Here is a 17300-nt window from a genome sequence, read left to right as displayed (position 1 = left end):
GTAAGATTTTTCATGGCCCCTTCCCAACATTGCATAAACAGTAACAGGCTAGAGAGATGGCTCAGCATATGCCACCAAGCCTGATGATCTGAGTTTAATCTCCCAGGCCCAAATGGTGAAAAAAGAGGCAACTCCTTGATATATGTGTATATATCAAGAAACAACTTGATATATACACATATAATAATACTAAATAGTAATAATAATAACAGACATGACTGCTCTTCCAAAGGACCCGGGGTTCAATTCCCAGCACCCACATGGCAGCTCACAACGGTACTGCCAATTCCAAGGACTCTGACACCTTCACACTAATGCACATAAAATAAAAAAATTTTAAAAGTAACAGTAACAATGATAATGATAATAAGTAATTTTAATGAATAAATAGTAAAATTGCTGGGGAAAGGCTACTCTCAGACTGGCTGAGCTTTCTGCAAGTGGGACAAGAAGCTCTCCAGAATGAAGCTTTTGAGTGCCACTCACGCTGAGTGGATTTTTCAATGGTACAGCTGCCCTCAAGTCACCTCTACTCCTGTGAGTAACCCCAATAACGTCTGGGTAGAAGAGTTTCTTTCATCTGTCATTGGTGCCTATCTTCGATGAGTAGGCATCTGTCCACATGTCCCCAGGAAAGTTACAAAACAACAACTTTCAATTTGCAAAAGAACTCATGTTTGGAAAGAGAGTGTGGAAAAAGGCTGGTTTGAGGAGAGAGCCACCCTGGGGCATCTCTGGCCCCCTGAAGACTACATCAGGGTAGTAGTGGTGGCTTTCGTCTCCAGACGCTCCTCTCTCTCTTCCTGGACCAGCCACCCTGCTTACTTTTTAAAGCTCAGGATGATTATGAAAGCTTTGACCATAGGCCCCTTACTGAGATGCCTGTGCATGTGTCCAAAACTAAAATTGCTTTGCTCATATGGGAAAAAAGATAAAACTGTTTCTCTCATTAATCTGTTTTACATCAATGTAACACTCGGCCACACCAAGTGTTTGTTTTTGTTTTTCTTTCTGTTAGAAGTAGCAGAAACAAAGATGCCACTCTCCACCTGCTACCCTGTCCTGCACAGACAGCAAGGGGAGATCCTGGGGGGGAGAGGGGAGGCCCAGACTGCCCTGCAGGAGTCAAACATAGGCCACTCCCCTGGAGAATCCAGAAGGCCAGGGGGAGGCCAAGCTGGAGGCAGATCAAAGGCAAGAGAAGGCAGCCGGTGCCTTCAAAAGCTATAGGCCAAATCCACTCATCTCCAGAGAAGACAATGATGCCCCGTTAATTAAGTCAAGTGTCGCCCTGCAGCCCCAGGTGCATGGTCCAACAGGAATCAGCTACAAACAGGAGGCGCAGCTGGGGACTGGCCTTGGCTATCCACACTGGCTGGGATCCCCTCCTTGCCTGGGGGCCAGCTGACATTTTCAGTGTTTGATGATTCAGCAGTTATGGGGGCCTCCTCTACAGCAGCCTCCATCACAGCTCCCTCACCCCCACCCCCAGCTCAAAACCTCTCTGTCCTTGCCGTAGCCACTTTCACTCAGCCAAGCTGTTCTTTCTACTTTTTAAACTTTTTTATTTTTAAATACATACTTTGGGGACAGAGGGAGCTCATAGAGATCTGTCTGCCTCTGCCTCCCAAGTGCTAAGATTAAAGGTGTGCACAATTGTGCCTGGTAAAATATTTATTTTTAACTGATACAAAATACATCATAAGAGTACAAGCTTGTGGAACAGCACATAATGTTATCAGTTTACTTTTTCCAATAAGGAGGCTGTTCCTTCTATAATATGAAAGAAAATATCTCCACAGTCAATTCTGGGTGTTAACTTGACGGGATTTATTAGTTACCTAGGAGAAGGGGAAGCAGACACAGGGTGTGCCTGAATGTGGGTGGCGGTATCATACAGTCTGGGAGACAGATGGAGTTAATAGTGAGAGAAAGGGAAGAAAGCCTGCAGCACAGGCATATTCTCTGTGTCTCTGTCTCTCTGCTCCACCATGCCCTCTCCACCACAACTGAGCTAAAACTTGCAAAATCCTGAGCCAGAGCCTACCCTCCCTCCCCACAGCTGCTTCTCTTGGGGTCTTGGTCATGGTCACGGTGACCAAAGTCAGACCAGCACTACAAACTCTTACTTATGATAAAATAAAAGTTTCCTAGGCATATAATGTAAATGAAAAATTTAAAGCCCCTTTAAGTCCTGAAGAAGTGTGATATGTATAAAGTGACGTGGTGGAAGAGTGCTGGGATGCAACTCCTGGTGCTGGGTTCAGAGCAGCAGTGGAAAGTACTACAGTACTGTGCAAGCTCTTAACCCAGGGCGTATGTGGGTAAAGGTCTGAGCTGGCCCTGGGGAGTGGCCAGGGGTCAGAACAACCACTCCACTCCACTGCCAAGCTGGCAGAGAAATAACCAGGTCTCCACTTGTGTGTGTTCCGCATGTGTACACACATGTTGAGGGTGGTGGAACACATCTGTAATAGCTCTGGGATTATACAAGTATTATAGGGCATAAGACTCCCTGAAAGCTTGCAGCCCAGCTAGCCATGTTGTATGCAGTGATGAACAAGGAACCATGTCTCAAACACATGGAAGAAGCCGCCAAAACTGTGTGACATCTGCACACACAAATAAGGAAGGAAGAAGTGCAGGAGGGTGAGGAGTAGGAAAAACAGGAGAGTTGGTGCTGACATCAACCTCTTATGTTTCAATCCCTATGATTTTTTTTAAACAATCTTTTATACATGAATGCACTCAAATTTTCCTTCCCACATTTTTTTTTGGGGGGTCTCCTTCCTCGGTTCATCCCCTCTTGTCATTTCCTCCACCTACCCTACCCAATGGAGCTAAAACAGCCATGTTAAAGGTGGGAGAATTATGCCGCTGCCCATACCCTGACTACTTTTATTGGAGTGTCACTAGCTGGGGCCACAAAGCCCTGGAGAACAGAGCTACAAATCCAATTAATTTCTGCCACAGCCAAACAAAGGCAGGTGTCTTGGCCAGGTGGGACAAGCAGGCAAGGCAGCCTACCAGGGCCACCTAAGGTTTGGAACCAGCCTGGGTGGGAGGGTGTGAAGGCACTGCCCTCTTTCAGTCACCTCTCCTGCAGTCCCCACACAGATTCCAGCTCAGCCTTTGCAAGCCCTTCTCTCTGTCTGACGTCTACCCACCCTAAACAACCAAAGTCCCAGCATCCCTTGACTTAGTGCAAACCCCACCTTGTGTGTGAAGATGTGACCCTCTCTACCCAGGCCCACATTTGAGAGCAAAGTGGCTAGTACTACAATGGCACAGATGTTATGGATGGAAGATGGGCAGATAGAAGGGTGAACAGACATGTGGGTGTAAGGATGACAGAACAAAAAGGGATGAAATAGAATGGAAAAGAAGAGGCTATCTGGGTAGACAAGTGCGAAGGAACGTGACTGGACTCAGAGATGGCTAGACGTGTGGGAGAATGACCATTTGGACAGATGGGTACACAGTAATCAAAGGTCCTCACGCTGTTCTTTCTCTCTGAAACCACAGCAAATGACAACTTCCAGCTAGAATGGGGTGGGGGTACATTTTCAAAGTGTACTTGAGAAGAATCTGAGGCTGCTCTTGGGAGCAAATGTACCAGCCTGATTGAACCATAGGGAGTCACATTTATGCAGAGAATGGGAAGGAAGGAGGGAGAGTTTCCCAATCCACGCTCCAGCTGAAACTTCCCGGGAAAGCTGGAAGCCGATACTGACTGAAATCACTTTGTATCCTACCCTCTGTCTGCAGGTGTCAACTCCACCTAGTCCCAGCTTTTCCCAGCCCCGGCTTTCCAAGGCACCTGGGCATTAGCCAGTAGTGTTGATCTGCTCCTTTTCATTAAAAGAGGAGAAGGCCTGCAAAGTGGCTCAGCAGACTAGGTCACCTGACATCAAGCTTGGGGACATGAGTTTGATCTCCAGGATCCACATGGTGGCCAGACAGAATGGACTCCTGCAAACTATCCAACTGTTATCCAGCTGTTCCAACCTCTGCATACACTCTCCTCTGACTCCTTCCTCTAGGTATTGTTTAAAAAGAAGGAATAGAAGTAAAAGGGGCCACTCTTTAGACCATGCAGAACACATCCTGACCTAGACAGGCAGCGAGAGCAAGCCAGACCCCCACCCCCAGAGTGGGTGAGGCCCTCTCTCCAATCAGAACATTCCCGAACACTCCCTTCCTCATGCCCACTTCTGGGAAGCCAAGTTTTCCCTGCACTGACTAGGGGATTAGGCGGATACCCCCACAGGAAGAAAACCACAGCAGACAAGAAATTCCCAGAATCTCAAGTCCAACAGCAGCCCAACCTCCTGAGCAGCATCTAATTCCAGCCCAGCCTTCCTCGGCACCAGCCCCCAGCTTGACCCTCCTGCCTCACAGAGTGGGCCCTGTTCTAAGGATCCAGTTACTGTGCCCCAAGGGCCCGCATCTGACAGCACAGAAGTGTCTTTGGCCAGAGGATAGAGACTTGAGCCCAAACACAAGATGAAGCTCAATCCAGCTTTCAACAACACCATCCTCCCCTCCTTCCTTTCCTGTCTGTCTCCTTCCAAGGTATACAGGGGACACTTGCTCAAGCTGGCCAGTGGCCACTTGTCACAGCCCCAGGAGCAGCTGGGGCGTAACGATTTCTACCCTAGGACTTCTGTGCCCATCTCTGAACAGTGATCTCCACCAAGTGAAGATACACAGTCTGCACTTGTTTGTTAAGACAGTAGCCAGAGAAAGGACCCCAGAGGCAGCCGCCCTCCTTCCATAGCAAGCAACCAAGCCTGGGAATACAACTGTGGTTAATTCCACTTGATAGAACCTTCCCTACCAAGAATTCCTCCACCCCAAAATAGAACAACCTCTCTCACCTCTGTAAGCTAGGCAAGTGTAAAGCTTTCCAAACTGGCATGTGTAAACAAACGGCCTTGGCCTGGAGCCAAGCTGCCGCCCTTGACTCTACCATATACCTACCCAAGTGAGTACTGGGGAGATGTCATACCCCACTGCCTCTACCTGGTTCATTCCAGAGGGGGTGGGGGGCTGGAGGAATGAGCCAAGAGCTAGGCTCCCGAGAGTAAAAGATCTGCATTTCCTGCCTCTGTCCACCCGAGCCATATTGCAAAAGGTAGATAGCACAATTGTTTACACTCAATAAATCAGGAAAGGTTCCCAAACAAGTATTACCCCCTCTGACCATCCTTTATGTGGTGGTGTGGGTCACCCTATAAGCCCACTCTGCTGGGTCTCAGGCCTCAGGCCTTACAGCACCCTGGAGCTCCTGTAAGTAAGAGACTTCTCCTTAAGCTGCCTGCAGGACCACCCAAGTCCCCTCCCAAGTATAGAGGCCTTGACCTCCAGATGCTCATTCTTCTGTGACAGACTTAAGAAAAATGTAGCCTTGAAACCAATGTAGCCCAAGAAGGCACTAGAGCTTCAGACCAGCACCTGGTGTGGGTACAACTTGGTTCATCAGACCATCTCATAACTACTTGACCCAAAATTTGTTCTCATTCACATTTCAGGTGAATGAGACCTGTCTTGAGACAACAGCACTCCCTTTGCGTTCTAGTTCTGGTTCAGTGAGAGCATGTACAGTGACCTCGAGACTGCATGCTTATCACCAAACCATTGTATGTTGCCTCACCCACAGGTGGCTTGGTCCCTCATGGCCTGGCTGTGCAACAGGCAAGAAAGGATAAGGCTGGGCCTTGAGTCTGCATCCTGCAAATATATGAGACAGCCAGAGAGCTCAGGTGTGCCTAGATGCATCTATTCTGCAAGCAGACACAACAGTCCCCACGTGCAGGGTCCTACAAGGCGAAACTTTCAGTGCAGACTGGTCACCTAGTCCCACATTTTGTAGACAACATGACTTGCGGGCCTTGGCTAGGCTTCCACCTTGGACCCTGAAACTTCCTCAAACCACAGGAAAAAGGAACTGGCACTAACCACCATCAGGGTCAGCTCTGCTCTCCCCAGACATGATGTCCGAGAGCCTGGGCTGGGTGAGAACAGAGGCCAGCAGGGGTGACAAAAGCGTGGAGACCACACCTGGGGAGCATAACTGAGCCACAGGTTCCTTTGGCACCATTTGCCAGAGAGAAGGAAGCTGAGCAGAGTTGAAAGGCACACCAGTCGCCTAGAGGATGACAAATGCTTCATTACTCAAACAGGCACCTGGGTAGCCACACCCTAATAGGCGGGAAGGCCTTGAAACCCTGGTGTCTTATTAAAAACAGCTCTCCTGCTGAACAGAACCAACTGTCAAAACAAGTCCACAGACAGCTCATGCTCAGTCTCCTCAGCCGACATCCCACCCAGTCCAGACAGTGGGGTGAGTGGTGTACCCTGCTCCTCAGCCATGCCCCCAGCTAGTTCTCTTGTGTTAGTGGAGAAGGCCAGTGCCACACCATAAAGGCAACAAACAGAGAGGAGGGAGGACAGCAGCTTTGGCCTGGGAAAGCCTGAGTAGCTGCAGCAGAAGACAGCAGGAAGCTGGCCTGAAGAACATTCTCATTTTGAGTTCATAGGTCAAAGTTAGAGTCAGACTTACAGGAGTTGGGATCCAAGTTCCTAGCCTCAGTGACCTCATCTGGTAAATGAGAGCAAACCATACACTTCCACACAATTAGCAAATGAGGTGATGGTGAGCACTGGCACCATGATCTTGCTGTTCATAGAATAACCCCGGTGGCAGCCTGGCAGAGGGAACATGAGGGCTCTGCTGAGTGGGGACAGAGTTCGGTAATATAGGAGTTCGGTAACCACACAGCAGGCCTAGGACCAACCACTCTTCAATGAAAGTCAGCCTGGAAGTATAAGAAAGTCTCTGACACCTTTAATGGGACTTAGGAAGTGGGGACAATAAGGCAAGGCCACTGCTATAAACCTGACAGTCACTGCCAAGGACCAACATGTGTGTGGGGGTGGGGAGGATATAAGGGAAGTGGGGTGCAGCTGACTCAAAGCTTCCTGGGGCCAGAGCCAACAGGGTAAGACTCTGGCTGACCCCCAACCCCCACTGGAGCCCTCATGGCCAGTATCTAGGGCCCCACAGGCAGAGGAAGACATCCTGATGTCAGAAGCAGCACAGAAACAGTCAGGCCTCTGCTGTGCTCTGCCCTGCCCTGTCTGGGGAAGCGTGGGGAGGAGCCTCTACTGATAACCAGGGAATGTTGCTTCCAGCATCTAGTACACTGAATTCGGAGCCTCCAGCTCTTCTGTAAGGAAGCCTCCAGCAGGCAGAGGTTTGGTAGGAAGAGGCCAGGGATGGAAGCATGGGAACCCCCTCAGGTAGGCTCAGTCCCGTAGCCTACCTGCTACGTACAGGTAGGCTTTACATCTGCTCTTTGAGGAAGGATTGATCAGACTCCCAATTCCGTACAATTTCAGTTCACAGTCCAATACTGAGAGGAAGTCCAGGAGGGAACGCAAGCAGCCAGTCACACCATATCCAACATCAAGAGCAGAGAAAAAACAATGCAACCATGCTGCTTGCTTGCTGTGTACGTGCAGCTGGCTTTCTTCACTCTTAACTGGTTTAGGGCCTAGGGAAAGGCTGGGTCTTCCTTTACCAACTAACAATCCAGACAATCCCCACAGACATTTTCACAAACCAATCTGATCTAGATAATGCCTCAATAGAGGCTTTCTTCCCAGCTAATTCTAGGTTGTACCAAGTTCACAGTTAAAACTAACCAGCACAGAACTCCATGCTACAAAGCCTCTTTCAGGAACCATCTGCCCAACCAGGAAAACCCCACTGGCATCTAGCCTGAATGAACTCTTAGGGTGAATCCCACAGGAACCAGGCCCTCCTGTACAGGCCTTAGGGAGGCCCCAAGCTCTGCCAACTGTACTTTTCCAGCCTCCAAGCTCAGCCCCCAGCAGTCAACCACCACTGTGGCATGGTCCCTACTCAGGACAAAGTTTGAGCTATCAAAGCTCTGTTGAGGGATCAGTAGCCTCACTCCCTCAAGGCCTCCTGGAGTAGGCCTGCGAAGTCTGCTCTGAGTTTGGCAATGTTGGGCACAGAGTGGACAGTTCTGGGACCAGAGACAATGGATCCCACCCACAGGAAGAAACAAAAAACATGGTCTGCCTAGGGTCCGTGACGATGGGGCCCAACCTCTTGGCTTCAGCTAGACTCCCTCAAGCCCCAGGGCTGTCTCTCACAGTCCCAGGCTGCCCCAAGGTCCTTGGGAGCCCCACAGGTTAGCTCTGAACATGAAGCACACACCGGCTTTTCAGAAACAGTGTGTTCCCATCCATGTCTCCACAACCACTACTCCGTCCTGCGATGACCCTTGACCCTGTGGGTCCTGTTTCTTCCTCATGCTCTGGCATCTAGAACAACCTCCCCAACCCAAATCACGTGAGCTAAGACACAGAGTTATAGGCATGTCACAGTGAGTGGAACAGCTTTGTCTGGCTTGTGTCAGTGCCTGCCAGAGTCAGAAGGAACAAGACTGAATCCACGGGTCTCAAATTTGCCACAGTCCCCACAACTGTCCAAACAGCTGGCTTCCTTCACAACTGCAGGGAAGCTGACAATATGGACAGGACCAGCTTAGGGAGCTGGGGGTGGGGTACTGTTAGGGGTTCTATACTACCAACCCCATGTGACCTCTCCTTTCTGAGCTGCCATGGGGAATGGAGTGACACAGCAGCTGGAGGCTCTCCTCCATCCCCCAACATCCTGCCAACTGCTGCTGGGAAATGAAGGATCAGCCCAGTGGCCTTGGCCTTGGCAGCCTGCCTAGGCCAAAGGACCTTGCCCTTGGGGTTCTGATGTGATCAAGATAAACCAAAGCATGTCCCCTCATTGCATGGCAGGCATCACTAATCAATCACTTTCTGTCCCTGGGCTCAGTTGAGATAGTTGGTGACAGCCTAGAAAATAGACTAATAAAAAGAGCACAAAACCCCAGGGGAAAGCCAGCTGCCCTGGCCAGCTTCCTAAGGGCAGCTCTGCCCAGCCATCCATCACTAAAGTGACCAGCAGAGGTGGAATAAATACCAGAGACTGGAAAGTTTGGTCAGGCCTATAAATGCCAGCCTTGACCAGTCACCAGTGAGATACAGAGCAGGGACAGCAAGGAGGCACCAGTACAATCCACAGCTTCTCTGTCAATTACAGATCAGGGAGACAGCCTACTTCTTATGAAATCCCAAATATGCAGGATGCTGAGATTACCCCACCCCACTTAAAGATGGCTGCTTAGGCCTCTGCTGGCAGGGGCAGAAGTTTATCTCCAACCATCTGGCATCCAGGGGAGGGTGACATGGGTCCAGGATAATAGGAATGGCTCCTTCATGGGGATGGATGAGGCTCTACCCTATTCTCCAGTGAAAGAGGCCATGACTTCAGGGGAGCAGAGGACACTGCTCTGTGGCCACCATTCATGGTCTTCCCTCTACCCTAGGACCTTACTCCTCTCCTGAGGATGGGTAACTAGGATCCTTGGCCCAGAGCACAAAGAGGCTGGTGCAAAGCTGTCCCCACCCACAGTAGAGAAACTAAATGCATGGCCTTGCCTCGTGGCCAGGTGTGACATGCTTTGGTAGATAGAAAGTAATCCCTCAAGACTGAGGGCAGGCCTGGCCTGCCAGCCTCTGTGACACCATCTGAAGTTATCCCTTCTCCTTATTCTGAGTCCTGCCTGCCTGTGGCAGCTCCTTAGGTATGGCAGACTCTGTATGGGGACATCAAGATCAAGGCTAGATCAAGGCAAGGACCACCCACCTAGACATGCTCCCATCGCCCTTGCTTGTACCACAGCTCAGACCCTTCACTGTGCCTTTCATGTACTGAAGCACCTTCCTCAGGGACAGCTGTCACCAGCCCTGGTTGCCACAAACACTTCAGGGTCCTAAAACCAAAAGAAACCAAAGCATGCAAACTTGACGCCCTGGGCTCTTCCTTTCCTTTCCTCTCTCTTCTGTCCTAATTCAAGCATTGCCCAGTCAGGACCACCAAGTTTCTTTCCCCAAATGTTGCTTTTACCATGAGAAACCATCTCCCTTCCCTGTCAGAATATTCTAGAAGCCAGATGTCCTTCCCTACACGCAGATGTACCGTCAGAGATGCCAGGATAAGCAGGTCCTAGCCTACCTGAGAGTTCGAGGCAGAGAAGCCCGCATGCACCTGTGCACAGGCGTGTGTGTGTGTGTGTGTGTGTGTGTGTGTGTGTGTGTGTGCACGCGCGCGCGCTCTCTCGTGCTCAATCTCCACCCCACCCCTCTGCTGCCCATGGTTTGCTGCATATGACCCTGAAGACCAAGCAAGGGCCAGGACACTACAGGAAAGAACTCAGGAAGAGAAGCAAGCAGGCCAGGCAGGCCTGGAGCTCCCACCTGCTCTTTCCCCCTAAGCTGTTGCCCCATTGTTATTGATCAATGATGGAGCACATTGCCGAGTCAATCAGGGGTTCCATGTGAACTGGACCCCAAACTAGACACATAGCAATCAGAGGTAGCTCTTCTGTCTCCCTCTGTGGAAAAGGGGATCAGCATCTTAATCATCCATGGGAAATCCACTATGCTGCCTCCGCTGAGGTCCTACAAAGAGGAAAAGCTCTCCTTCAGCTAAGGTGGCCACACAAGTCCAGCTCAACCCTGACAGCAGGTTCACTAGGGCCAGGTGGTCAGGATGCTTGATGTCACCAGGTGGAACAATTAAAGCCATCTTGCTGGCAAAACAAGTAGCTGAGTGATGGAAATTGCCACTTCCCATCCAAATCTCTCTCAGATAGTACAATTACCTGGAATTAGTCAGGCAGAGCCAGCTGGGAAATGGGGTGTCACCCACTGGCTGGACGCCAACAAGAAAGCAGGGACATTTCAAGAGAGAGAGAGAGGACTGTAGGAGCTAGCTGCACCCGCTCAGGAGAAATGGCTGGGTTAAAGACTGGGGTCAGAGCAGCACAGGGACTTGGCATCATGCTAAGACACTGATAGATGGTGGCCCTACCCAGCACATAGTGCTCTGGAGGGCACATACTGCAAGGTCCCCAAAGCACATCCAAACCCTTTGTCTGAGAGGTTTTACTCCAGGGGCATCTAGAAGCTTTTAGATTTTAAAAAAGAAGGGCTGTTTGTTTGTTTGACTAATTGATTCAAAGGCAGTTACCCTGAGTTTGCTTTTTTTTTTTTTTTTTTTTTTTTTTTGGTTTTGCTTTTAAATCAAAGTTCATCAGCCTGGCAAGGACTCCTATTTTCTGAACCTTCTCTTCTCACTCTTTGTAGACTAGCCAATCACATCAGACTGTGAGGTCAAGTACCCTCCAATGGGATAAGAAACAGTCACAACCCATGCCAGGAATAAAAGAGCCCCATTGGCCTTGATGTGTTGCTAGCCCGGTTTGTGTTCTGGCAAACCCTCTTTGAAAAAAAGAGTTTCCTTTCCAAGATACTTGCTCTTTGTCTGTGTTCCTCTGTGTGACACTGACATGATTCATTTTTGTTTCTAACAAGATGGCTCAAAAGTCCCCAAACAAGCACTGCCGTCATCACCTGGGGACGTACTTCCTATCCTCTGAGGTGCTCAGTGAGGATGTAGACCCTAATGGGTGACCTCCCCGCCATTGGAGGCATAAAGGCAGCCTTGTTGGGGCAGGAACGGGAGGAAACATCAGCAAGAGGCTGGCTGACATCCACAGGGCCTTTTACCTATGACTGGACCTTTTGAGGGGACTGGCTCTCCCTGTGGAAACCACATCTCAGAGGCCCCATGGCCCAGGAGCCACAAGGTATCAGGAGCTCCCACCGCACCCCAAAAGATGAAAGATCTGACTCTCAAGAGCAGCCAATGACTCACCAGGCATTCGTTTTCATTCCAAATGTTCTGTTGTTCTTAGATTTAGATTTGGGTGTGTCTGTCTGATATGCAGAGAATCTGCTTCATATTGAAGAACTGCTGTTACAGCCCCCAATACCAGGAACATTCTGTTTCTCCCACCCAAACCACAGCCTGACCCCAGCCATGATCTCCGCCTGGCCTACTCATCAGACAGTGCCACTGACGGCAGCCCTATTCTAACAGGAAGTAGAAACAGCCAACAGGCCTATCCAATGACAAAACAGCCCAGCACACTATGGTCTGTTTCGATGGGAACATTGGGTAGGGGGAAGTAGGCTAGCGAGAGAGCTCAGCAGTTAAGAGCCCTTGTTGTTCTTGCAAAGGACCTGGGTTTGGTTCCCAGCACCCACACTGAGCAGCTCACAGCCTCTGTAACTTCAGTTCCCAGAGAAGTGACACCCTCTTCTGTCCTCCATGGGGACTGCACACATACGGTGCACATATACAGGGCAGACACTCACACATAAAAACAAACACAAGTATTTTGGGTTTTGTTTTTATTTTTAAGAGTGAGGAACTGGAGAGGTGACTCACCAGTTAATTACATGCGTTGTTCTTGAAGAAAAACCTAGGTTCGGCTCACAGCACCCACATGGAGGTTCACAATCACCCATAACCCCTCCACAGGCACACACATGCACATATGTATACATACAGTAAAACAACCATACACATAAAATAAAGCTTTAAAAAAAAAAAAAAAGACTGGGGACACTCTGACCTTGCCCCTGCCTGAGTAACCATGAAAACAGACTCCAAACGCCACACAGTATGTGACTGTAGGTACAAAATATTTAGAACATAGAACAGGCCAGGGTGACAAGGGGATGGGGATTCTTGCTTCCTAGACATGAACTGCCTTATGCGGAATTAAAAACATTTTGAAACTAGCACAAGTCTGTAGTTGCACAATGTTGTGAATGAAGAAAATGCTACCAAACTGCACTTTAAGAGAATCATGTTACCCAGGTGAGGTAGCAACATGCCTGTAATTCCAGCACCGGGAAGGCAGAGGCAGGAAGATCAAGAGTTAGAAGTCATTTTCAACTATATAGTGAGTTAAAGACCAGCCTATGCCACATAAGACTCTGCGGGGGGGGGGGGGGGGGGGGGGGGGGGCCATTTTATGTTGTGTGAATTTTATCTCAACACTTAAGTTAAAGAGAAGGCAGTGTGGTGGGTCTGGCCTGGGACAGTGGTCCAGGATTGGAGGTTGGCTCTGCTCCAAGGAGCAGTCTTCTAAGGGAAAAGCAAGTTCCCCCCACAGGCCCTGAGGATCTGCCACAGAGGTGGCCTTCTGTGAGTCCTGGCTGCAGAAACAAGTCACCCCAAACTACAGGGCATAAAAGAACAGGAGTTTACCACCTTATGGGTCAGGAGGCCACAATCCAAAACAGGTCTCCCAGGAGCATCCCTGTGCCCCAGGCCAGACCCTGCATCATCCCAATCTCTACCATCATTCTTGAGTCTGAACATTGCCTCCCTGGATCCCTCTTATCACAAACATTCATTACACCTGCAAAAGCCTCACCTGTAGGGACCTATTTCCCTGCCATATCTACAAAGTGTGTGCCCAGAGATTAGGAGGATACTGGATGTTGAGTTGAGGGCACCATTCAGCCTGTGGGTGTCACTGTGTACCAGGGCCTTCACACCATACAGGCTCAAAGCAATCCCAAGGGTGATGACACTAGCAGTAAGCACATCCTCACCTAACATCACCTAGCTCGTGGGAGCATCCTTCCCTAGCCTTGGCCTTGACCTACAGACAGTTTTGCCCTTTAACAGGTCCTTCCTCCTAGCCATTCTGACCTCAGATTAGAACATCTCCCAAGCTTCAGGTGGGTTCTGGTTTGGACAAAGACTCTTCCATTCGACACTCCTGGGATGCTTCGCCCTTCTTCCTCCTCTACCTCTGTGTCTGATACCCCTACAAAATAGTGTTAGCGTCAGATTAAGTCTCTAATCCGTTGCCTATGAGATGTATAATTGAAGCTTTTACAGAAAATCAGCTCATTATACAAAGTGCAAGGGTTGTGAAAAGGATTCTTTTTTAAACAGCATGCTAGGCTCCCGTCCAGCCATTAGGAATCCAGAGAGAGTCCTGAGGTAGAGGACTCAGTGTGTGGGATTTCAAACAGGAAAGTGTTTGGCTAAACAAACCCTTCTGCTAATTACTAACACCAGGAAGCTCTTTCAGACAAAGAGATGGGCAGTTATCTTGGGAGGTACTGGTGGGGCCCTCAGAAAATCCAGATCTCCATGACAATCTCAACCCATGTGGAAGGAGAGAGCAGTCAGACTCAGCATGCTCCGCAGCGTCCTGGTCACCTGGGCTTACACAGGGGCAGGGCACAGAAAATGACAGACATCATTTTCTCTAGAATGACCCAGCGCTGGTCAGAGCAAGAAGGAGAGGCAAAAGCATTGAGAAGGCAGAACAGCATCTAGCTGTGAGGATGAGAAGTTGAGAGGGAGGGCTAGGGTTGCTCAAAGCACCACCCTCCATCATTGAGGAGGCTCCTGCCCCATTAAAAACAAATCATTTATTTAGGGGGAGGGATGGGTATATCATGGTACACACATGGAAGTCAAAGGCCACCTTCTCTCCTTCCATTATGAGGGTCCTGGAATTGAACTCAGGTCCTTGAGCTTCGTGGCAAGTGCTTTTACCCACTGAGCCACCTTGCAGGCCCTCCTCCCTCATTTTTGATCTCCCACCTGTCCCCAGCACCTCTTCATGCTCTGTTCATAAAAGGGTGATTTCAGTATACTTAGTAGCACAAAGTTATGCTCCAAAACAAGGCTTGGCTCCTGCAAGATGACTTCTCACCTGTCAACCTTTGTCTGGGAAAGTCCCCTGGCAGACCCTGGGCAGCCCTCCAGGCCTGGGCTTAGGGTGGGGCTTTGTGGGTCACACATCAGTTCAGAGGACCAAGACTAAGCGACTGAGGTACCCCATGACTGACTGCCACCACATACCCATCGGCATGGAAAGTTCCCTACTGGCAGTGCTCTGGCCTACTGTCCAAGTGAACAGCTGGCAAATGGAACACCATGTGTGGGCCTCTGCTAGGAGACGAGCCACCAGTCACTGTCTTCTAGACTCTGGCCAACTTCCCATACGCCTTCTTCCCTCATCTGCTAACTTGGTTCCTTCAGTGTAACAGACTGTGGCTATGAACTCAAACTCTTCTGTGTCCTCTGAGGCCATTGGTCAACCATGAAGGTAAAGAGATGCTTCTAGGCTAACCATGAAGGACACAGCCAGGATGGACAATCTTAACTTCTCTGTTAGCTACCACCAGGGTGCCATGGCCCAGTGCAAAGCCCCAGGAAAAAGCCATCCAACACTGTCCATGGGACAGCTCAGCCCTCAAGGGTAGGGAACGGCAAGTGGGTCACACACAGGCAGCCTCGGCCCCCAGACTGTCACCAAACCACACTGACGGCAGGCCACAGCAGCTGCTCTCCCTCCAATCTGGGGATACTATAATGAGAAGGGGAAATGGGACACACTTAGGATTCTGTGCAGGGCAAGCATGATGGCTGGAGTCTGGAAGAGAACGTCACTTTGGTCTGTGAATGCACAATGCAGAGTGTGTCGAGCCAGGTGGGATGCACAGCTGTGATGAGGACCGTCGCGGGAGCAGGCCAGCATGGCAAAGAACTCACAACTGATCAGTTCCCAAAACAAAAAGCCCCAAACCATGTGTTGCTGTGTCCTGAAATGGCACTGTAGGTGGAGCCTCGTAAGGACTTTACAATGGTAACTTAGAGCAGGGCGGGGGTGGGAGCTCGGCAGGCGGGAACTGCTGTGTAAAGCCCCGTGTGCTGAGGGGACACAACTTACTACAACTCTTTGTTTAGTTTTTGCTTAAAGTTTGTTTGTGACAGAGGTCACACAGCCTTGATATAGCCCAGGCTAGCCTCGATGAACCCTAGGCTGGCATTCACTCTTAAACACACTCAGCATCAGGTAAAATTTATACCATCACATCTGTTCTTAGCTATTGGTCATTATAACCCTAAAAGCATTGCAAGCATCCTTTTCTGTTTCATGTTTTGTTTGAAAATATTTTAAAACAGCCTGTCTTCTGGCCAACAAAAAGAAAGGCTTTGATTCACAGGAACTCTGAAGTCCCTGAAGAGCTCATGCAGCAAATGAGTCATGGATATGCAGACATGGCACCTGACCCCTCTCTCTCTGTGAGTGAGCCAGGAGCTACCACCCAGGGATGCTGTGCTCCGACTACACTCGGCTTGTGGCCCTGCAGACAAAGCAGAGCACACCAAGTCAACACTCAGTGGATAGCACCCTCAGGTGTCACTTGTACCCAGGTGCGGCCCACATGCTCAGCTGTTGGAGGGGCCCTTCCTGTCACCCTTGCCACTGGCCTTTATCCTTAGGAGGCCCTCAGACACAGCAGAAAAGAACAGCTCTTACGTGTCTCCCCAGGTGACCTAAAACCTACCTCCTTGGCCTGTGCATCAGAGGTCAAAATCTTCACTGACTAGGTCTCTCCTGGGCCACCCGCCCCTACCCCCCTGCATACCACAGAAGCATCAGCGGCTGCATCATGCTGTCCATGAAGAACCTCGGATTGAGGCAATGACTGGAGCTGGGTTCTCCGGAAGCCCCACTGAAGCCCTAAGGTCTGTGGGCCAGGAACTGCACTACACTCCAGCCCCAGCCCTGTGAACTCATACCGGCTCCAGCGTTCAAACAAGGAGCCTGGTCCAGAGCTGGGGAGGTGCATTCAGGTAGGCAATGATCTGTGCCAGGATTAATTTGCTGAACTCATTACCTAAATCGAAAGAGATTTTGTAGCCATCAATAACATGCTTGCAAGATTTCCCGAGTGAACCTTCTTCCATACAACCTTGGCGGCTGCCAATACTCAGAGTATCCTGTGAAAGCTTCTGGTTCAGACCCACAAGCAGGGGAGTGTCTATACGACCCCAGCACCTGTTGGAGACATTGAGATTAAAAGGCCTGCCCTCCCAGTGTCGCTGTGGAGCTCACCTGATCCCTTTGTTCTGTGCGATGCTGTGCAGGGACAGTCGGGATACCGCGGAGATGACCTGGGGGAGACAAGAGAGTTCTGTAACATCAGACCATCAGGAAGTCACCACAAACGCACCGAGTGTTCTGCAAACATGGAAACTGTTAACTAAGCACACCTTGTAAGAACGGCACGGAGCTCTCCAGGCTCCACACCTGTGCAGTGTTTATTGCGTGAAATCTGTTATTTGGCCACTTTAACATTTGCTATGGGCTGCTGAGCTCGTGGCAGGGGGCCTCGGGGAGGAACGGATTTCCATTCACACGCCTGTGCTTCCCCACTGACCCCAGCCTGGCAAGGAGCCACCCCAAACTGTTTTCTTTAGCAGGGGGAAGAAATGCTTCATCGGGGCTGCTGTGGGT

At 50.0% G+C, this 17300-nt stretch overlaps 1 protein-coding gene across 2 annotated transcripts in view; it reads right to left on the bottom strand.

Annotated features, from left to right (window-relative positions):
* Vav2 (vav guanine nucleotide exchange factor 2) overlaps positions 1–17300 on the bottom strand; it is a 162026-nt gene that overhangs the window by 58749 nt on the left and 85977 nt on the right. For both annotated transcript variants that reach the window (XM_055600210.1, XM_055600209.1), the window contains exon 3: positions 16899–16957. In XM_055600210.1, coding sequence (XP_055456185.1) covers positions 16899–16957 — 59 coding nt within the window. The remainder of the gene's footprint in view (positions 1–16898; positions 16958–17300) is intronic.

This window comes from Psammomys obesus, unplaced genomic scaffold, assembly GCF_907164565.1.
Source record: "Psammomys obesus unplaced genomic scaffold, mPsaObe1.curated_primary_1811, whole genome shotgun sequence".
Lineage (NCBI taxonomy): Eukaryota > Metazoa > Chordata > Mammalia > Rodentia > Muridae > Psammomys > Psammomys obesus.
Note: the sequence above shows the minus strand (reverse complement) of the source record. Positions and strands in the feature narration are given on the sequence as shown.